This window comes from Giraffa tippelskirchi, chromosome 4 (assembly GCF_054371585.1).
Source record: "Giraffa tippelskirchi isolate mGirTip1 chromosome 4, T2T-mGirTip1v1.2.pri, whole genome shotgun sequence".
Lineage (NCBI taxonomy): Eukaryota > Metazoa > Chordata > Mammalia > Artiodactyla > Giraffidae > Giraffa > Giraffa tippelskirchi.
Window position 1 is genome coordinate 11,882,501 of NC_137278.1, and position 22,847 is coordinate 11,905,347.

The 22,847-nt window shown below is 35.8% G+C and overlaps 1 protein-coding gene across 3 annotated transcripts in view; it reads left to right on the forward strand.

The window, feature by feature from the left end:
* The window catches only part of DENND1A (DENN domain containing 1A), a 537,858-nt gene that overhangs the window by 148,524 nt on the left and 366,487 nt on the right, over positions 1–22,847 (forward strand). For all 3 annotated transcript variants that reach the window (XM_081588650.1, XM_081588651.1, XM_081588652.1), the window contains one exon: positions 20,515–20,564. In XM_081588650.1, the coding sequence (XP_081444776.1) occupies positions 20,515–20,564 (50 nt within the window). The remainder of the gene's footprint in view (positions 1–20,514; positions 20,565–22,847) is intronic.

Genomic DNA, 22,847 nt, shown 5'->3' on the forward strand with positions numbered 1-22,847 from the left:
CCCTCAGACTGCAATGACATCTATGGTTTAAAACCATTAAATCACTGTAGCACTCAATATTTCATTTAAAATCTGGTAGGCTTACTGTCTTAAAACCTGGAAGTACAGGCTTTGTTAATTCCTGAAAGATATGCAATGCCTATGTTTTTTGAAAGAGAAAAACAAACAACAACAAAGGCAAAAGCAGGGTCTTTTCAGAGTTCATATTACTTTTTCATCTGCTTTTGTTTAATGCTTAGCTAGTTTAAATATTAAAACATCAACATTGGTAGGATCCTGAATTGGAATGGATCCTGCATTAAAAAAAACAAAAGCAAAAACCTCTTAACCACACACTTGTGAAATTTAAAAAGTTATATCTCTCTTAAGTGTAATCTGAATTAATCTAAATTTTTTTTAAGGTTAAAGTTACTAAATTACAGATACAATTTTTGAGTTACTTTGGGTTTGGGAACTTAAACCAAATAATTCTTTTCATTCTCTTACTATAAGTTTAGATAATGTAGCTCTTAGTAAACTTGTCTAATAGAAAATTTTTGTTAAAAAAGAACATAATAATAATAATGTTTCATTTCTAGAAATGGTTTCTCAAAGCCATCAGCATGTCAATCTAGCATTAAAAATAAGAAAGAAAACCATGAATATCTTTCCCTGCTAGAAATAGCCTTGTAATTAACGAAGTAGATTTATAATTATCCTATGATGTTTACTGTATTCATTCATAATTATGGAAATAATTGGTAAAACTTTATTCATTGTGATTAGTGTAGTTTTAATGAATACTAATTGAATTGAAGGAGAAGATAGTTAAATTAACATGTTAGTAAATTATGGTCACCCCTCTCATCAAAATCCCATCTTTGGCTTTAAAACATGATTTTTCAGATTAAAAAATGAGCCTTTAGTAATTATAACATGTAGTATGAGATAATTTAGAATAAAGATATAGTAACCTATCACTATAAGTAGCTTTGTAATGTGTCAAGTATAATAGGCATTACACCTACAATTTAAAAATGCATTAGTTTTGATGTGATTTAGTATTTGTACTAAAACATGAAGAATTAATCATTTGTTCTCACAATTGCACTTTTTCATAGCCTGTTTGTTCTGAGAGTGGTGATTAGAGTTGAATGTGCTGGAAGTTGATTCTCCACTGTGCTCATCTATATTTTGATGAAATATAGCAAATGTCTTAGAGCTCTTTAGCTAGAGGTCTGAACATACCTACCCGTCCCTGTATTTGTAGATCGCTTTTCAGAGTTGCAGGTAATTTTTCTTTCCACTGGCACTGAAACAGAGGTTATAATGAAACCAACAATCTTTATGCATTTATAGAATCTATAAAAATTTTATGGAAATCTTTATATAGAAACTAACAGTGTTTCTTGTATAAGCTCCATAAGCAATGTAGAAACATGGTACATTGGGAAAAATAAAAAGGTACCCTTTCTTTTATGGTTTTATATGGTCTGTGTGATTTTAAAATTTCACTATAGTCAGTTAAGCAAATTGTAAAAATATACATCACCTATATACTAAAAAGGAACAAAAATATGTTGCATAACTTAGGCTAATTGTGATGGAAATTGGCATTTCTGAGTTGCATGTAATTGCTTAAATATGGAGTTTTCATCTGTTCATGGTTCTTCAGGTATGCTCTAAAAAAAAATTTAAGCTCAGTTATTCACAGTATATACATAGATTGAAAGGTTCTGATTTGAAAGGTAGCAGAGATAATATTTAATCAAGACTCCCTACTTATGTGTTGGCGATTGCCTCCTTTCAGTGAGCAGCTGTGTATGGAAACTTCCAAGTTATTTTCTTCAAAATCTTGAGCCAGAGGTTGGACATTTCTGTTCAAAACTTGTTCCTACCCTGATGAGTAGAAAGAATACTATCTAATAAAGCTACAGATATAATGCACAGCTCCTACATTTTTTCTTACTGTGAAAGGAAACCTCATTGCACCAATATTGTATAATATGACACACATGTACAATATTCACACAAAATGGAAAACAAGTGATAAAATTTGATTTTCCCATTGTTTGACTGTTAAGCAGAGAAACATAAGCAGCAGTGTACCTGATCTGTATAAAGTGTGACATTGATTCCACAAAGATTCCACTGGTCTTTCTATAGTGACTTGTCAAAGTCATAGAATCCACCAGTTGGAATTGAGGCTTTGGGTTTGTGGTTTTTTGTGCCTTGCATTCACCAAGCTTACAAAGAATGGAATTGGACCTGGGTGTTTCCCATCCTGTTGGAAACTTTTGAGCTTTCTTTTCCCCCTATTTTTCTCCAAAAGTGAGGCTTCCAGCCCACTCATACAGTTCATTCAGATTTGATCCACTTTAAATGGTGAAGTCAAGTTTGATCCTGGAAACTTTTAAGGACACTATATGCCATGGAACAGAATTTGTCAGTTGATTTGAGTATTATCTGAGGGATTTACTTATGTAAGATTTCAAGAGGCCACCCTTTAAAATGATTCCAAAATCTGGCTTTAAAAATACTAACTTACAAGTAGCTACATTTTCTGGGTTCCCCGCCCTCCACGTCTGTTTTTTGGTGGCAGAAACTGAGTTGGAGACGAGATTTGATTTTGTGCATTAATTGAGTGAGAGATTAATAAGTAAAGTGTCTGCAGAATATGATCTGGACACTGTACCAGGTAAAGAGGAAGGAAGAAGTAGAAGATTTCATCTCCCCCAAAGATAATACATGTTCAAAGTGTTTTGATAGGTTATAGAACAATGGCATGGCCAGAAATTGGGAATACTACTTTGAAAACTAGAAGCTTTGTGTAGTGATACCACCGTGTAATCACAGTTCTGCAGTTTCCTGTTCTTTGTGTTGTGAAGCCATAGAAGTTAGTAAAGTTAATAAGAGTGGTACAGAGAAACTCAAGTGGAAGCTCTTGAAGCTGCCTTTAAAGAAGATCATCTTTTAGGTCTGTTTTAGATGTGTGCTTTTCTAAAAGTCACTGTTGATTCATGGATTTTTTTCAAACCCTCTTACTCAAAAAGGTTGATTTCCATATTTCTTACTCAGTTGTCAGTCTGCAATTGTAGGTAGAATTGTAATTTTCTCATCCACAGATAGAAGCTCTTAATTTCTTCAGACCCTAAAACCTAGGAGGTAATTGTTTAGCATAATGGCAACAAAGCACCAGGCTGAAGCAGCTTTCTTCAAGTAGTGCAGTCTTTACTATCATCAAATGTAGCTATTTTGAGGGACACATTACAGATTCAAAAAAATCCATTGATAGCAGGTGTATAAATGCATCCCAAATTAAGTGCCTACTTCTTTATATATGTTTAAAAGTGTCCCATTCTTATTTAAATATTTTACAAGTTATAGGCTCATGGATGGGAAAAAGTAATCCTAAAAAATCATCTTTCACAGGTTGCCTCTTATTTCTCCCTGTGCTGTTACAAGTCAAATTTATTACCTTGATTGAAAACTTGTTGTGCTTGCTGAAGAAAAACCACTTTGTATATAATGGATGCTATTCTTGTCATATGTGTATCTTTCATTCCCCCACCCTCTCACCCCATTTCCAAAAAAGGGTGAATTTGAGAATGGGATGGGGTTGGATTGGCTTCTTAATGAAACTGTATTTCAAAACCTTAAACATTTAGCCAAATTCAGTTGAAAAATTGATAAATTTTCTGATTTAAGGCTCTTTCGAGTTGAAGATTTTGTCCAATTTGGTCATTCCCCAGCTGTTTCAGTTATATAGAAGGAACTCATTAAAAAAGCAAATTCTTTTTGAGCTAGTCTTTCTGAAGTCATGCCAGGCTATACAGCTATGTTGTACTACTACTTACTTGAACGTAACCCTAGGAAATGAAATTATATAATCCTTACTTATATATTCTTATTAGAAGTATTCTCCTGGTTTTATTCTGGCTCCCAAAAATCTCTGGCATATTTTAGACATTTCTGAGTATTATTGGAGTCTTAATTTCTGGTGAGTTATTCAGTTCTGATAACTAAGTGGATTATGCTTGCTTTTGGGAGCTGTAGTCTGAGTCTTAACTTTACCCTTACTTAATCGGTCCTTGTTGCTCATTTGGATGTACCTGCAAGCCTGCATCAAACCCTGTTTATTATCCCTCCTAAATTGCTCTCTAGTCTGTCCTATTCTGCTGTTTCCCTCCTCATTAACATTCATCTTCTTTCCTGTGGAGTCTTCCTAATGACCTACAACCCAATGACCTTGTAATCACTACCTTCTATAAGATGGCCAGAGATATCTTTCTAAAACCTAAATCAAATCACACCATTTCTCTTACGTCAAAACGCCTGATGGTTCCCTGGTGCCTTCAAGATCTACTTCAAATTTCTTAACTTGAATTTAAGGCCCATCACCTTGCCCCAACCTCCAGCCTGGTTTCCTACCACTTCCCTTTATAACCAGACATAGATAGAATGTTTCACTATTTCCCAGCATAGTGAGCTCTCTCCCACCTCTATATTTTTGTCCAAGATATTCTTATGGTTGAAATGCCTTTCTTACTTCCCTCCCATCCAACATACTTCTTTTCAACATTAAATGCCCAGTTTATTGTCACTTCCTCTGTGAAACTTGCCCTGACTGAGTTAGTCTCTCTATCCTCAGCACTTGGAGAGCACTTGGACCATTGATTCCTTTATTGTATTGTTTGAGTGAGTGAAAGTCATTCAGTCGTGTCCCCGACTCTTTGCAACCCCATGGACTATATATATATAGTCCATGGAATTCTCCAGGCCGGAATACTGGAGTGAGTAGCCTTTCCCTTCTCCAGGGGATCTTCCCAACCCAGGGATCGGACCCAGGTCTCCCGCATTGCAGGTGGATTCTTTACCAGCTGAGCCACAATGGAAGCCCCAAAATACTGGAGTGTGTACCCCATACTTTCTCCAGAGCATCTTCCTGACCCAGGAATCAAACCAGGGTTTCCTGCATTGCAGGTGGGTTCTTTACCAACTGAGCTATCAGGGAAGCCCAATAAGTAATTGTATTATTTATTTACTGTGAACTCTTCAAATATAGGAATGACCATAGTTGATATTACTGGCTCTTCTTAGCAGTTAGGATAAATTAGGGGCCAGTGAATAATTGTGAATATGAAGTATATTAATACACAGATGTAATTACTAAGGAGTTCAGATTCCAGAAAGGATAGCACAGAACTTTTGGAGACAGCTCTGTCATTTACTGGAATTTACGTCTTTGGAATTTCATTTTCTCACCTGTAATCTAGAGATAATTACAGTAAAGGCATCATGGGATTCTTGTGAGGTTTAAAGTGATTTGAAATGTGTAGAGTGCTCAGAATAATACCTGACATTTAATAATAGCCAATTATTATAGAAAAAGTATATATCATACTTTTTCTAGGGAATAGGTGCAAGGTAACAGGGTAACCTGGTTTTGGTGCCTTTGTTTTGTCAGGTATTAGGGCTATGTGTGATAATATTGCCTTGAGAATTTTAGACTGATCCTAGGAAGAATTCTGAAAAATCTTTTCTTTCTAAGTACACACTGTTCTATAGCAAAATTTAGAGAGGTCAGAAAAGTAAGAGAGAGTACTTTGTCAAGTAAAGATGAAAAGATATTGACCTGAAACAAGTCCTGAATATTAATGTTCTAAAATGTACAGAAAATGTGGAAACTCTTTAAATGGTAATAAAAGAATTTTAAATAACTAATTACTTTTATCTCTGTTGTGAAATCTGTATATTGAGACCTTCCATTTTTAAAACCTCAAATTCAGTAATGGGTCCCACTGTCCTTGTAAATTAGCCTTTTTAAGTTGGATGTAGTACTTTGTATTATTTGTGTTAACTTTCATTTTAAAAACTCTTATATGCAGCAGAGTTAATATTCCTCTAGCTACCATAATTTCAGACTTTGGTCAGTTTCAGATTTCAAATGTGATACAACATGAAGCCCAGACTGTGAACTAGTTTGTGTGTGTACATATGTGTGTGTATGTATATCAATATCTATCTATATAGCAGGTAGAGTTGGTGGGTAGAAATGGAAAAGATAATTAACATTGTTTTTTTTTAAAAGTTGAATTTACCAAAAATCATGTACTTTCATATCAACCTTGTGAGATATATAATACTGTTTCACGTTGCTTTTATACCTGGAATATTTTTCTATAATATTTCATATGTATATAATATTTATATAATATTCTAAGTATTATTAACTATTTGACATTTATATGATATTTTAAATACCTACTCTGCTTGTTTAGTAAATGCTGACCCACCTCTCAAAAGTCAGCTGAAATATGACCACCTCTGAGGAGTCTTTGACTTCCCCTGGGTGGACCTGATAGTGCCTGCCTTTTCCTTGACCATACTTCTGTCCAGAAAACTTAAAATACTTTATTGCACATGCTTGTTTACGTATGCTTTTTCTCCCCCAGGCAGAAAGTCAGGGATTCTTGCCTGCTACATGTTTCATCTGTAGGACCTGGTACTGTACATGGATGTTAATAGGCAAATATTTGATATATAATAATAAACAACCAAATAGTGTTCACACTACGATCTTTGGGCTCAGAATTTGAACAAAGTAGGACAAACCAAAATACACATTTATTAAATCTCACCTTGCCTAACAGAGGAATTTAAGATTCTTATATCTGAATATATTTCAAACATGTTGCCTTGTTTTAGAAGTATCAACAGTGATTGTTAAGAACATTATTTTTATCAGAGAATTCTTCCAACCTGCCAAATGTTTATCATTCCTAGAGATCTAAACTCCTGGTAAATTGAGAAATATTTTTGAATTTTAAAAATGTATCTGGTATAAGAAATATATATAATGACAGCCAAAAATACTTTTCATTATTCAGTTACTTTTTAACAAACTTCATCCCCCATAAAAACTTTTAAGTTTTTTTGAAAGAGTGTGTTTGGTTCAAAGAAAAGTAAAAGGCAAGTATCCCCATGTTATATGAGATTTGACTTTGGAAATGTTTCTTTGAGCAAAGGCTTTACTTTTTCAGCATCATTTTTTTTCCGTCTGTAAAACAAGGAAGTACAACTCATTTTGTAGAATTTGTAGGAGAATGAGGCATGATATGTACACGGCACCTGAATTAGTCTAGTTTTTTAATAAGAAATGTTTTCTAATGTAGCATGAGGAAAATGAAACAAACAGAAGACTTTGCTGTTTCTGTGTAATTGTTGATGTCTAGTATTGTATTAAGACCTAGAATGTAGTTAAATCCAATAATATGGTTAAAGAGCCTTGAGTCAAGTGATAAAGACTATTCTAATACCACTCCCCAGCTTCCCATTATAAGGCAGTAGTAGCCTCCAGACAAGCCATTGTCTTCTCTTTCTCAAAGACTAATGACAATCCAGGACACTTGTGAGTGCAGAAGGGGGCACCATGGTAACATAGAGATAATGAGCATAACTAAAGGAAATCAGTCCTGAATATTCATTGGAAGGACTGATGTTGAAGCTGAAACTCCAATACTTGGGCCACCTGTTGCGAAGAACTGACTTATTTGAAAACACCCTGATGCTGGGAAAGATTGAAGGCAGGAGGAGAAGGGGACGACAGAGGATGAGACAGTTGGAAGGCATCACCAACTCAATGGACATGAGTTTGAGTAAACTCTGGGAGTTGGTGATGGACAGGGAGGCCTGGCATGCTGTGGTCCATGGGGTCGCAAAGAATCGGACACGACTGAGTGACCAAACTGAACTGAATGAGCATAACCAGGTAAGCTGGGCAAGCTTGCACATAAGGTTACTATAACCTAAGACTTTTGACACAACAACAAAAATCTTTTACTCCACTACTACAGTTTGAAAATAAGATGGGAGGAGCTTGAGCTCCCAGGAGAGATGAAGTTGGGTTTGAATCTTAGCTTTTCCATCACTGTCTGTTTCCAGGTAGGCAAATTACTTCGCTATTCTGCCAGAAAATAAATTTACCTGACTTTCAAGGCTCAGTTCATGTGTAACCGGGTAAGTGATAATGTCAACATCAGCTTACTCATAGGATAATTGTGTATATGTAAAGCTTCTAGCACAAGACAGGACACACATTGGCTGCTTTGTCAGTCTCCTTCCATATGTCGCTTAACCCCCTCCAGAGGGCAGGTGACTGTTTGGTATATGGAAAACAAAATACAGGCTGAAACAGAGGAACTTAGATAAATCAATTAGGTACTTTTAATTATATACATAATTCTTAAGTTTAAGTCATAAATGGTAAACCTTTGACAGGAATGACTAACGTTACATTTTATATAGATTTAATAGTTTTCTCTATTCTTTTCATTTTCTGTATTAAGAATAAATATTGATTCTCTGATAAACTCAGTTCTTCTTTGTCCATTTGGTCTCACTGCTTTCCTATGAAGATTAAACAAGAAGACATGTAGATTGTTAGGTTCTGAAGGAAGATTTAAGCTGATCCTATTCAAATCTGGTACAGTTCCTATGTTGCTCTCTTCAACCACAACTCCTCTCTCAGCTGCCAGGTTTATTATTGAGGCTCCTCTTCCATCTCAGAGGTCTGATAGGCACTTAGTTGTGTCTTTCTCCTCCTGGAAATGGAGGGTCTTGAGATTATGGGTAGTCTTATGATAGGCACGATGGCAATAGGATTGGCATGGAAACTCAGGAGACTCAAGGAGCTCACTGAGAAGAGCTTTTTAATCCCCTGGGAATCTAGAAGACTTGGGAGTAGACAGAAAGGTTAGGAAGTGACATGCAAGTGGGTTGCAGAAGATTCAAACCTTCCTAGTGACTTCCAGTGCCCAAGAATCAAGTCCAGACTCCCTAACATGCCCTCTAACGCCCTGCGTGATTTGGCCTTTGCCACTCTCTCCCTTACCTCCTCTGTTCCATCATGCCATGCTTATTTTATTTCTTTGAATGTGCCAAGGGCTCTTGCTCATACTGTTGTTTATTTTTGCTGTTATTTATTTTCCTCTCCCTATCCTTCTTGCAATCTTTGTCTGGTAAACACCTCAGTTTACTTTAGTTGCTCAGTCGTGTCTGACTCTTTGCGACCCCAAGGAATGCAGCACGTCAGGCTTCCCCGTCTATCACCAACTCCCAGAGTTTACTCAAACTCATGTCCATCGCGTTGGTGATGCCATCCAACCATCTCATCCTCTGTCATCCCCTTCTCCTCCCGCCTTCAATCTTTCCCAGCATCAGAGTCTTTTCCAATAAGTCGGTTTTATGCATCAGGTGGCCAAAGCATTGGAGTTTCAGCTTCAGCATCAGTCCTTCCAGTGAATACTCAGGACTGATTTCCTTTAGGATTGACAGATTGGATCTCCTTGCAGTCCAAGGGACTCTCAAGAGTCTTCTCCAGCACCACAGTTCAAAAGCATCGATTCTTTGGTGCTCAGCTTCCTTTATAGTCCAACTCTCACATCCATACATGACTACTGGAAAAACCAAAGCTTTGACTAGACAGACCTTTGTTGGTAATGTCTCTGCTCTTTCATATGCTGTCTAGCTTTTCTGAACATCGGCTCATTCCTCAAGTCTCGGCTCAAAATGTTGCCTTTCGAGATGCCTTTCTTGACCCTTTCATCTAAATTCAACCCCCTGTCATTTTGTCTTAGAAGCTGTGAAAGAACTGAAGAGAGTGCGCTGTCACAATTTTAACAGTATATTAGCGTATTCCTTTGCATAGCATCTGTCTTTCCAACTAGATTGAAAACTCCATACAGACAGGGTCATTAGCACGTTGTCTGGTATTAAACTATCTTACTTAGGGAAATAGACCAGTTTTCTTTTCTAGAGATGACTTTGAAATATTCTTGATTTCTGGGACTCTCTTGTTCATTTTCTTGTTAATTGACACTTGGGAAGGCTTCTTCAGAGTTATTTTGAAACTCAACAACCACAACAAATATTTGAATCAAAGTCACATGAATGGATTATCTATACCCCAACAAGTACTGAAATTCTTTCTTGTTCTCATGGCGTGAAAGGGATTAGCAGGAGCAGTGTACTTGGACCTAGATGCTGCATCTGAATTTTCAACATGTTGAGCTTGAAGTACCTATGGTACATGGGGAGGAAGTGTTCAAAAGAAAGTTGGAATGGGCACCTGGGGCTGGAGAGGTAGTTTAGAAATGAAGATTTGAGTTTGAGTCATTTACACAGTGATATTAAAGTAGACTATATTAATGGAGGAGGATACAGAGATAGAAGAAGGAAGATAAATTCCTGGGAAGCCCATATAAGGGAAAAGGAGTTGGGGAGTGGAGCAGAAATTGAGAAGTGAGAGAGTCAAGAAGAGGCTCTTCTGTGTTCTACATTCATTAGTACGTTGCTGCTGCTTCTGCTAAGTCACTTCAGTCATGTCCAACTCTGTGCGACCCCATAGACGGCAGCCCACCAGGCTCCCCTGTCTGTGGGATTCTCCAGGCAAGAACACTGGAGTGGGTTGCTATTTCCTTCTCCAATGCATGAAAGTGAAAAGTAGAAGTGAAGTCGCTCAGTCGTGTCCAACTCCTAGCAACCCCATGGACTGCAGCCTACCAGGCTCTTCCGTCCATGGGATTTTCCAGGCAAGAGTACTGGAGTGGGGTGCCGTTGGGTGTACATATAACATGTATTTGAGTGAGTGGCCTGGAGAGCACCAGAAAAAGCTTTTTTCTCTTTTAATATTGCTTTCTAAAATATTTTAAACTATGGAATCACATTACTGTAGAAATTAACACAACATTATAAATCAACTATACTTCAGTAAAATTATTTTAAAAAGTATTATAAACAAAATAACTCTCAAATTGAAGAGCTCTTGAGAATCCAGAGAGCATGGATCCATCTTTCTGTCAAGAAGACTCCTGTACCTTAATTGTAGTAGTGAATTGTTAACATAAGAAGAAATTGTTTCTCTGAAAAGTCCATGCCACAAAACAGTTGTGAATTCTGAGTAGTGGAAATATGTTTTCTTTTTAATTCTTTGAACTTCTTTGTATTTTAATTCATTTTTCCAAAAGAGAGCATGTTTGTGTGCAGTAGACATTTGGCCATTTAGCAATAATCATGTGTGAATTGTTGGATCACCAGACAACTAACATTATTGGCACTGTCATTTTACTTTTCAGGAATTTCTACATTTGAGTTCTTGAGTGTTGGTGAGTTTGTTTTGGTAATACTTGACCAATGCTTTGGTCAAGACCAGGTTTCTTGACACTCTGGATCAGAGGTTAGGGCTCTTTTTTTGTGTGACTTTGAGCTAAGATGATTTTTACTTTTTTTGAAGAGTCGGTGGGTGGGGGGGAACCCAGAAAAATCTGTGACAGGGACTATAAGTGGCCCACAAAGCCTAAAATATTTACTACTTGACCCTTTATAGAAGAAGTTTGGTGAGTCCTTCTTTAGTTGGTAGTTGTACATGAAATAACCCAAACTTTCATAAGAAAACTTCAAATGATGACTGCAGCTTCAGAATTTCTTATGTGTCTTAAGTTTTTTCTTTTAAATAGTGACTTAGCTGTAAAGTTATGAAAGTACATTTTCATTGATGATACGTGAATTTGCTTGGAGATTGCCTTGTGTGACTTGACAGTATGGTCAGAAGCCTTTTGTACTGTATGCTTTATCACATCATAGTTCTGGAAAATGTTTAAACCTATTTCAGTTGTGTTTAGTTTATCACAGGCAGCCTCAGGTAAACATTAGCATCAATGTGTTGGAGCAAGATGTGTTACATGAAACAAAACATATATATGGAATTGAATTATTTTCTTTATAGTTTTCTGGTGCTCTGAAGAGACATTTTCTAGTTGCAAAAGAGTAAAATCTTTGAGTGTTAGATTTTAGAAAACTATTTGAATTGTATACTTCTTATATCAATAGTGTTTCATATCACTTGCCTTCTGTCTTTGTAATGAGATGTCATCGATCTGTTCTGCTCTGAGTATAAATTTCCCCAGTTCTTGAATCCTCCTGATATTGTTCCATCAGAATTTGCAAGTTGTGGAAAATAAAAGTTGATTGTGAAACAGTTCTGTAATTGGAAATGATGGTGTACTGAGGGCCTGTCTAATCAATTGCTAAATAATTCTCTCTCAAAAGCAGATTTGATATTTACATTTTGATTTTCATATTCTACTCACAGTGTTGGTTGACAGTGTCTGCCATCCCCTGCCACTGGATAAATAAAGCCTATTATTTCCTTTTCAACATTTTAAGTGATTATTCTCATACAAGAGCTAAGAAGCAGAAGGTTAGTATTATCAAACTATGATCCCGTCTACTTGAAGGAGCTGGGAACCTTGATTAATATGCTTTGTTAACTGATGATTTCGGTTCCATACTGGTAGTGCTAGAATAATTTGTATAAACCAAGTAGTACAGATTCCTTATTTTAGCACTAAGACTTACAAAGGCTTCTTTTAGCAGCCTTTAATTTTGTACTTATGTATGTGACATAGCCTGTGGCTGTGATAGCTACTGTGAATCTCCAGTTGTTTGGGGATGAAAGGAGGAGGCAGCTGGAAACTCGGTAGCTACATCTAGCTGTCTACCTAGAGAAGGCCTTGATTTCAAGTTTATCTAAACAAGCTCGACTAATCCCAACTATCTAGGGGGATCCACTGTCAAAACAAGCAGCGTGGCCCTGAGGCAAACACAGCTATACAGAAATGAAGGCTGGGGCTTCCAATACTCCGATGACTGCATACTGGAGGCTTTTTTCCCCCCTGAAAGAGGGTAAGAGAAGTAGAATTTGCATAATGCCTTTTCATTGGAAACTTTTGGAAAGCTGACAGACCTCCAGCTTATAGATCTGTAGCCACAATACATAGTCTATAGGAGAATCCTTGAATGACCTAACCATATTGAAAGAAAATATAAAAGCGTCCAAGTATAGCCAAGTGAGAGGAAAAGAGGCTGATGCATTGTCTAACATCTGCTGTACTTCTCGTTAGTTTTGTTCTTTGCTATTCTGTGTGGACTTTGGAGAAGCCTAAGACAGCCTAACATGAATCCTATAATCTTCCTTCTGAATATTTATGTAGCGTGCCAGCTTCTAAGCTGTCCTTTGCGTTTTCCTACTTCCCCCTCATTTTCATGCTCTCAAATGAGGCCAACATTTCAAAAGCTAAATAAATGTTTGTGAATGTTTATAAAAGATTTGCATAAATTTGTCCTTGTCTGACAAAGATCACTTTTTTCTTATGCCAGTTCTGAAAAAATTTTTTTAAGGTTTTGGTGCTTGTCTTAACAACAAAGTCCTGCATCCCAGAACAATGATTGCTGATTAAGTGGGTATGCAATTGTGACTGAATAGGCTTTCAAGATACTGGGTAAAAAGGCCTATCATCTGAAGGCTGAATTATAGAATTTAGAAAATGTTATCAGAAGTACACATTTAAATCTATTTTTTTGGTACCATATCATTAGGTTAGACAAAGAGTTCTTACAAGTTAAAAGAAAAGTATAACCACCCATGGTTTTAAAAATTCTCCTGTATAAATTTTAATAATTAGAATGTTTAACTCAGAATATCACTTTTGTTTGCTATGGTTGAACATATTTAAAAATAACTGTTAGGCCTTTAGGCACTTTTGGGAAACTGTAAGACTACCAGTTGTATGTGTCAATATGGTTATCAGAATGGTGGTCAGAAGAAATATACTAGGCAGTCCTTTAAGATACCTGAATGCACAATCATACCTTGAAAAAACATAAACTATGTGAAATATGTGCTAGGGCTTAATTATAGGACACACACACACACAGCCCAGACACTTGTGCTGCCAGTGTGTTTGCTGAATTCATTTATCTTTTAAAATTAGAATGGATTTTGTGGGGTGGCAGGGGATGTTGTGGGTAGAGGTGCTAATTTAGTTCAGAGATATTCGAAGATTGGCAGGAGAGAGAGGTAACAGCCAGTTCTGTTAGTCCTTTGGTTGTATTGGTTTAGAGGTTTAAGTTGTCATTAAGGCACAAACTAGAGCCACTGCTCTGACACAGTTTTTATCACATCTGCTAGGCTTGTGTCCCAAGAGGAGACGTGGAGAGCAGTGAATTCAGCATGGGCCCATTATCGACTGCTTTTTCTCGTGTTGTAAAAGGAGTGAGACCTCAGGGAGGCTTGGAGCCTCCTCCCGTGTAATGTCCAAGTCAGATTTGAAGGGCTGGTGGCAGGAAAGCTTTGGCCTTGGGGTGTGAATTCTAAGAAACAGAGGCACAATTAAGTTTAAAAAATTCAAGGACTTTGAGCTTGATAATGAAAGATTTTTTTCCTAGACTAATGTGAATAGAAAAGTTGCCCATCTGTGCACATTTTCGTGAGCATTTAAAATATTTAAAATCTGACAGTTTTTAATATGCTTACAAAATAGTATTTCTATTAGTGGGTTGTTTTTTTTTTTTGAGTAGTATCTTCCTGAGGGCAAGTTGCTTCAGTAAAATGATATTTGCACTTTCACTGTTGGGACTCTCTTCCTTTGGTACATGCTGATTTATGTGTCCCCCACCAGTGTTCCCCCCCAACCCTGCCCCTGCATTTTCCCCCACCCTTTCTTTCTTTTAGATAAATTGATAACATAAATGTTCAGACAATAGGATTTGAAAGGTTTAGGGAAATGAACAAAGCAAAATATTGTCGAGTAATACTGTTAAGTGTAAGGAATTGTATTACTGATACCTCTGAATGCTAATTGTGGAGATTTTAACCAAATCATTTGTTTGTTTTGGAAGTATTTGAAACAGTGTGAAAAAGATTAGTAGTGTTTAACATTGACCTTATAAATATAGCTCTCTCATTTTCAAACCTTTTGCTGTAAGGTTTAAAGTTAATAAAATAAAATCTGAGAATATATGGTGTTACATAATATTGTGATTTGGGGACAACTTTGTTTTAAGTAATATTCAAAGAAAGAGAAGGATACAAAAGAATAAAGTGATTGTGTAGAATTTAAATTTTTCTTATAAGATTCAGTATTTTTACTTTGGACTTCAAAGGTCACGAAGATTTAGACTTAGAATTAGTTCTAGAGGTGGCTCTTCTGTTGTAAGCATTCCACCGATGTACTTAATGTCCTTGATAATTTAGATATAAAGTGTATATTATACATGATATAGAAAATGGTGAATTTCTATATATTATTATTATTTAATTTTTAATTATCATATTAACTATGCATATTAGATATTACACAAGTTAGCATAGTGATAACATATGTATGGCTCAAAATTAACTAAACTTTATCAAAAGTGAACTGGGAGTAAGTGTTGCAATAACCAAAGAAAAGAGGCAGACTCTATATGTAGCATTTGAGCAGCGTTGTTAGAAATTTGACCCGGCTTTTATGTTTGGGTGTTGAAAGGCCTTTCTGTAAAATCCCTTATTCAAAGCTTTTTCTCACTGAAAAAAAAAATGCAAAAATTTGGTCGTAACTGTAGTATGGATCTTGGGTTTAATTTGACATTTATAGTGAAGGAGAAAAATTGTATTTCCTGTTTTCATATTTAGGAAATTTCTGATCAACCTCATTAAACTTAGTGCTAATTAAGCTTCTAAGACCTTACCATTCTGTTTTACTCTTCATAATCATAAGTATTAAAACCTCTGTTAGTTTTCACTTGGAGTCCCTGGTTTTAACTTGAAATGGCTTAAAGAGAAATTTTGTTAGCTTTTTAATATGTTTGGATTTTGTGTGTGTTCTGTTTTTAACTTTCAACTTGAGTTTTAAGATCATCAATCAAAGACTTTTCTTTCAAGTCAGTTGCACTGATCTCAATTGCAGGATTTAGAGGGTGAGCATTTCCCTCATGTTATTAAAAAAAAAAAATTAAACATAGAAACAGAGTATTTTAGAAATAGAGTATTTAGAAAGAGTGAAACAGTATTTGGGCTCCACCGATCTACATCTACATTTTGAAATGAACAAATAACTTAGATACGAAAAATCCAGGAAATGCTCTGTTACAGTCTCCCTGCTTCTTCCTCCTTCCCTCTTTTTTTGGACAAAGGTAAATTATCGACCACTATACCAGCAATCTACAAAGAGGCTGATTATAGCTTTACATATTTTAAAATACATTCATTTATTCAAGCCATCTCTTTGCTCTATTTAAATGTTTTCCTGCACACATTTTCTTTTTCCTTTTGAGCTATTGAGAATGTGCCTCATTTTCCCAACATTGAAAGGTTTAGGGAAATGAACAAAGCAAAATATTGTCGAGTAATACTGTTAAGTGTAAGGAATTGTGTTACTGATACCTCTGAATGCTAATTGTGGAGATTTTAACCCCACTGGACATTATAATCAGCATACATTTTTGTCTTTCAGGTGGCATTTATTTGTGGAGTGTGTATGTCTGTGTTTGACTGTCAGTTGTTTTAATCTACTAAATACAACTAATTTTTGCTTATGGGTTTCAGTGAAGTAATGAAAACAAAGTATTTGACATCTGAACTGATGAGTGTTACAGGATCTCATATACCCTCTCACTTCACACCCCAATTCCAGGGGGAATTGGTTTAGCCTTCTCATTATTAATAATCCTTGTTAACTAAATTAAATTTAGTCTTCGAAATTTTTTGCTTCCAGATAGAATTCTATTGTAAATAATATTATAAATGTAAAATTTTACCAAGTTTTTAAGGGAATATCGCAGTTTCAGCAGAACATAATAGACTTTGTCCATATTAAAATAAGTTTCCTTGATGGGCTGTCTAACTTTATGAGAATTCAGATTGGGTGAAGGGAATCCAAAGAAGACTGAAATAAATCTTGAGTTCATTTCTGGTTTTCATTTGCAAGTAAATCCAGAGTTAGGGTTGTTGATTTCATATTTTGGTTCACATTCTGAGATTTGGTTTATCTCCTTGCGGGCAGAGCTTTGTAGATGTTGCTTTTCTCCTCTATTGTGTGATCTGCTGCTTAATATACACATAACTGAAAGGTTAGTGCAACTACTCGCCCTCCACACTTTCTCCCTGCCCCCTCTGCTCTTACTTCTTCCAACATGAAGTATTGCATATTGTGTTGGGAAGAAAAGCCCTTTTGGAAATTGCCTATTTCATAAATTGTCTGGTGACACAAAGGGGTTGAATGCTGTATTCTTGTCTCATTTATTTTGAAAACTTTGCTACTGAACTTACCTTAATCAATGAACTCAGTGTTGTCTCCAATAAGTTATGTGTTGGATATATTGATTAGGAGGGATTTTAGAAAACCCGTCTGGGGTTTATAATGTCAGCAGTGTTTTGATTATGAAAAGAGTTGGAACCTGGGGACATGGAACCAGGTGGCGAATGTCCTAAAGCCAGTGGTGACATGGTGGACTGGTTCCCTCCTGGGATCTAGTTCATGCCCTGCACTTTAACTGTGGTGACTGGCTACTATAGATGCACTTTTTGCTCATTAAAATGTTAAAAATCAAACTGTACATAAAAAGATTTGTGAAAATATAAACTTGGGAATTGATCTGGAGAGCTGGCACAGTCTTCCCCACCCCCTGCCTTTGCAATGAGGTCATTTACATTTCATCAGCTGTACTGCATCTCGAAGACCGATTTATGTGGCAGTTGAGGTTGTACTGAGGCTAGTTGTCTGAAAGAGCTTGGGTAGGTGAGATAGACAGACAGAGAGAGGAGGAAACAAGAAAATGCCTTCCACAAAGAAAGTTCTCTAGCCAGAGACACAGGTTCTAGAGAGAACAAGGGGTTGGCAACTGGCTAGTGACTGTTTTCCCAGTAAAGTTAATATTGAAAGACTGGGGGATACTGTACTATAAGCATAATGCTCAAAATGTGTTTAAATCAGGGTTTTTAAAGTCTCCTTTCTCGGAGAGTGGTGCTTTTCATATCAAACTAACTGTGTTTTTCTTTGGAATGAGAGGATCAGGTAGTTAAATGTTTATATATAGGGGAGAACATCAGTATTAAGAGAATTGGTTTATTTCATCAGTTTTTGTTTATAGAAAACATTACTTGTTTTCCCCTTCTTCTTGTCCTCCCCTTCCCAAACCGAGAAGTTAATTTTTCAGTTCTGATTGAGATAATGTGTGAATATGCCTAACATAGAGTAATGCTCATTTTTGTTTTCTTCTCTGACAGCACACCACCGTGTTGTTTGACTTAAATTGGAATATCAAGCTCTTGTAATATCACAAACATGAAGAAACATATTGTAATGCACAAATATGTGCCTACATTTGCTTTTATTCCCTTCTCTCCTCCCCTTCCCCTATCCCGTTGCTTAATTAGACTTATCACTGCTTTCTTGAGTAAAAAGGAAAACTCTTGGGAGGTGGGTTATACTCGGCTTACATTGGCTATTTTGATATTTGTTCTAATATTATCTGACAGACAAGTTCATGGTTGGTTATTACTCTTGACATTAGAAAGTGGTAAATAGTTTCTATATTGTAGTAAGTAATAAGTTGGTCATATTAGATTTCTCTGACTCCGCTGTAGCCATGGGGGTCCTTTCTTTCAAAAAATCTTGAGGCCTTTTGGCAGGTCAACTCCAGCATAGAGTAGAGGAGTATTTCTGCACCTGTAACTTTTGAAGGGTAAAGGATAAAACGTCTTTGTAGCTGATGTTGGCAATGAGTGAGCACAGGGGACTGAGTTTTAAAGAATGCTTGGTACATAAACTAGAGTCAAGCAATGCTTTGTGGTGTTTGAAACTTGATGTGAAAGGAATTTGTAAGGAATTTCATTTTGCGTGTAAATTCTAAGAGCCTTGTTTGTGGGGGGTTATAATATATTTTATAATTAAAACTGCAGACATTAAAATGAATATTTTGTATGATCTCTTTGCCAGTATTGGCCTGATAATAACATTATGCATTGAGAAACTGCCATTGTTCTTCTGTTTCCCTGTTACCTATTGCAGTTTATTTTAACGTGAATTTTAAAACAATATATACACATACACACATACATATATATATAGTCTTTGACTGTGCCACGTTATGAAATTAATGTGTTAGTAATGCCCCCAGGATATGCTGAAGTATTCTTACTCATCATTTTTCACTTTTCTTTTCCTTTTCTGTTTCATGACATGCCTTAACAGTGCTGTGATATACATCCAGTCCAAAATGATATTAAAAAGTAGGATATGCTCAATTGAATTATGTAGGCAGAACATGCTCTGGCAGAGGAAGTCAATGTGCTTTCTGCTTCATTGAGTGGGTTATTAGATTGATGTGGTTTATTTCTTGAATGATAGAACTGGTTTTAAAAATAAATGAAGCGAGAAGCATCAATTCAGTTAGCATTGATAATTCATTATTATTGGTTAGAAAAGTACTACATTTGTAAACTGATCTTTAATTTATCACTTGGATTAGGATTTGCAATGGGCAGGTTTGTTTTAATTTGAACCAGCTTCTCAATGACTGAAAAATGTGTTCTTCATTTTGTCTTGAAGTTGGGATTTTAAATTGTTAAAAAGCAAATCAAATGCATGAAAGGAATACTTTTTTAAAATTTATAACATTGGTCTATGAACTTATGATAAGCACCAACTGTGGTCTGTCCAAGTCTGCAGTTAAAATTAAGTCAAGTTAGAGAAAATTCTATGAAGGAAATAGTAATTACTTGAATTTGTGTGTTGCAGCATATATATTCTCTATATGTGTAGGGTATCTATTGGGAAAAGTCATATACCACTGTATATTGTGTCTCATATAGTATTCTTAATGTTAGAAGTTTCTCTTTTATGAATAACTCTTTGAAGTGTCTGGTTTTTCTTGTACCCTTTTGCATACTTCCCCTGAAAAATGTTTGGTCTTATATGCCTACATATTTGTAAAAAGAAATTTAAACTGGTAGTTTACTTTGGGTTTTTATAAATTGCAAGCAGGTAAGTGTGTACAATTTTGATAATGATATTTAATGATAAAGACTATAAATACTGCACCCTTAAAATTATTATAGTTTGATTGCAAAATAAATTCATGCCAGAAATGGTAACTTCTTTATAATGTAAATAAATAAAGTTTTAAACTCGAAAAAAATGTAGATGATAATGTTTGGGGACAATTATCAAGTTGGTTCTCTATTTTGCTTGTAATTTGGCCTATTGATGTTGAGAAGCGTTGTCTAATCCTGGCCCCCTCTGTTCCTAGGTAACAGGCAAAAATGGTGCCAGCAACAGCGGCCCTGCCAGGCCAAACCCATGTGGCTCAGTGTTATTCACTCTGATCCATATGGTCAGGCTGGAGATGGTCCCTGGAGGGGTGTTAACACTCAGCAACCCACCCGCCTCCCTCCCTTCAGAGCTTTCCTGCACGACTCCTGCTGCTTGCCCATGTGTGATTCTTGATTAATTTTTCATTTTTAATGAAGTTTGATCATGTTTATTATTTCTCATGATTGACTGCCTGGTACTCCTCCCATGTAATTGATAAAGCCCATATTTCTTCATCTGTCTCCTCTTTCTTTAGGGTAAAGTTGCTAGATTGTGTGCCGTGGTTAATGTTAGATTTATTGGTCCCATTAGATGTATAAATTATCTCTCTTTCTCTCCACAGGAAGTTCTACAGACTCTGACCAAGTTTTGTTTCCCCTTCTATGTGGACAGGTAGTATCAGATTTTCTAACTTTACTGGAAAAAAAAAGTGTCAATAAACTTGCTATGGAAAATAAAAACCATACCATTCTTAACATTCTGTCTGTTTAACCATGATTTAAAACACCTATGTTCCAAGGAGAGTTACAGTATTCTCCTTTCCTGGGGATTTTATTGACACTATCAAAAAGTTTAAAGCCTAGAGCTTTGCATTGGTTAGTTTGTGTGATGTAGTTTGCGTGACATTAATTTTTAAATTTTGGTTATCAGACTCAAACCATGATTAAGAATGGTTAGTATTTAATCCAGTTCTATTTAGTTTTTATTGAAATATGAATATATTTTACTTAACCAAGTAATATTGCCTTATGAGTATTATATGGACTTTGTTTTAAATTTGTTAGACTTCAAGATTAAAGCAACATAGGCCCAGCTTGTTCAAAGGTATTCAGCTATTTAAACAGCATGTTGCCAAATAGTGTCTTGAATTTTGTGTAGCTGGCTAAGAATAGTATCTCTGGGGAAATAAGCATTTTCAATAGATTGCTAAACTAAAAAAATAAGTCATTGAATATTTCCTTAGTATTTACATTATGATTCACTGTCTCTCGAAGTAGTACAAACATGATAACTTGAAGATAATTAAAATAGTCTGAGGGACTACTTTTGTTTTTGTTTTTAAATAAGCCAATAGCTTATTTATAAATGGCTTACTTTTAAAACAATTTTAGAAGAAGTTTTTTTAACTAATAAAACTATAATTTACTAACAGTGTTAATAAAATGACAAAGCAATCATCTTATTTTCAAGAAATGTCTATATATTTTTCTTTATACTTTAAGCATTATTTTTGCAGTCATTTATTTTTTCACTTGATTGCTGCCTATTTGTAATGTTCTCTTCATGGAAAATTGAACTATGAAACTGTATAAATGTTATGTATTAAAAATTCTACTTTTAGTGATAGAGGTTTTAGAAAATATCATTATAAATAATAAGTGTCATAATCTGTTCCAAGAAAGTTACACAATGTGCCCATCTTCAGGAAGGTTCTGCTGTGTATTTTAGTATACCCAGACAAGGCAGGCCTGAAAGAATTGAGTGATTTGGAGTGCATATGGGTAGTATTCTGCTTGGATCTTTTCTGCACTTTGTAGTAGCAGTGTCCTGGTTTATTTGGCATAAACCTAAGAATGGTGTGAGATGGGAATTGTTAGCCAAAGGAGTCTAAAAGAGTACTAAAAAGCGAAGGAGTACCAAAAAGCAGCTCTGGAATGTTGCCAACCACTTATAATCACTGTTTTCTCTGGTTCTAACATGTTATTTTTTAAGCCAGTCAACCACTGTAGTCTTTCCAGACTCAGGCCTTTTAAAATCCTGGTACCAGGGCTGTTCTAGTAGCAGGTTGATGCTCAAAACAAAATAGCCTTAATTTTAAGAGGGTCAGTCTTTGTAATGAGAGTCCTCTTGTCTCTAATTTATCCTATTGCTTCTAAAAAAGCAAGGAAGTAGAGTTTTGTTTAGAGGGGTTTAATGCAAACTTCACATTTGTATGTATGAATTAGCGATGCATGAAATCTCCTCTAGTCGCTTATAAAATGTATTACAAATTATGGCAAGGACATATTTATATAGATTAATAAAGCTGAAATGTTTTAAAAATGTGGCAGGGTGTTTAACAAAGAAAAATAAGAATATATTTTTATATGACTCCTTGTTAGAATGGTGATCTGTTTTGGATAGGTATTCCTTAATTGACTTTATAAACTAATATTAGAAGAAATGTGCAATGAGATTAAATTCCTCCAAAGACACACACACACCCCTTCCCTCTCTCTCTCTCATGTCACACACCCATCTTTACTTGCTTACCTTTGTTTTGTCACTAATAATGTCTGATGTCTTTATTTTGTTAGAAAAACATCTTTCTTCTAAAATGCTTTTCTCCAAATTAGCCTCCTCTAATTGTGTTCCTCATATTTTTTTTTTCACAAAAAGATTTGGGACTGAAATGTCTGTTTATGGATGTATTTTAGTCTTTACTGTGTGCAGTGGTTCTTTCTTAGATTATATTGTTTTACCCACCCTGTTCAGTTCAGTTCAGTCGCTCAGTCATGTCTGACTCTTTGCGACCCCATGAACCACAGCACGCCAGGTCTCCCTGTCCATCACCAACTCCCAGAGTCCACCCAAGCCAATGTCCATTGAGTCGGTGATGCCATCCAATCATCTCATCCTCTGTCGCCCCCTCTCCTCCTGCCCTCAATCTTTCCCAGCATCAGGGTCTTTTCAAAT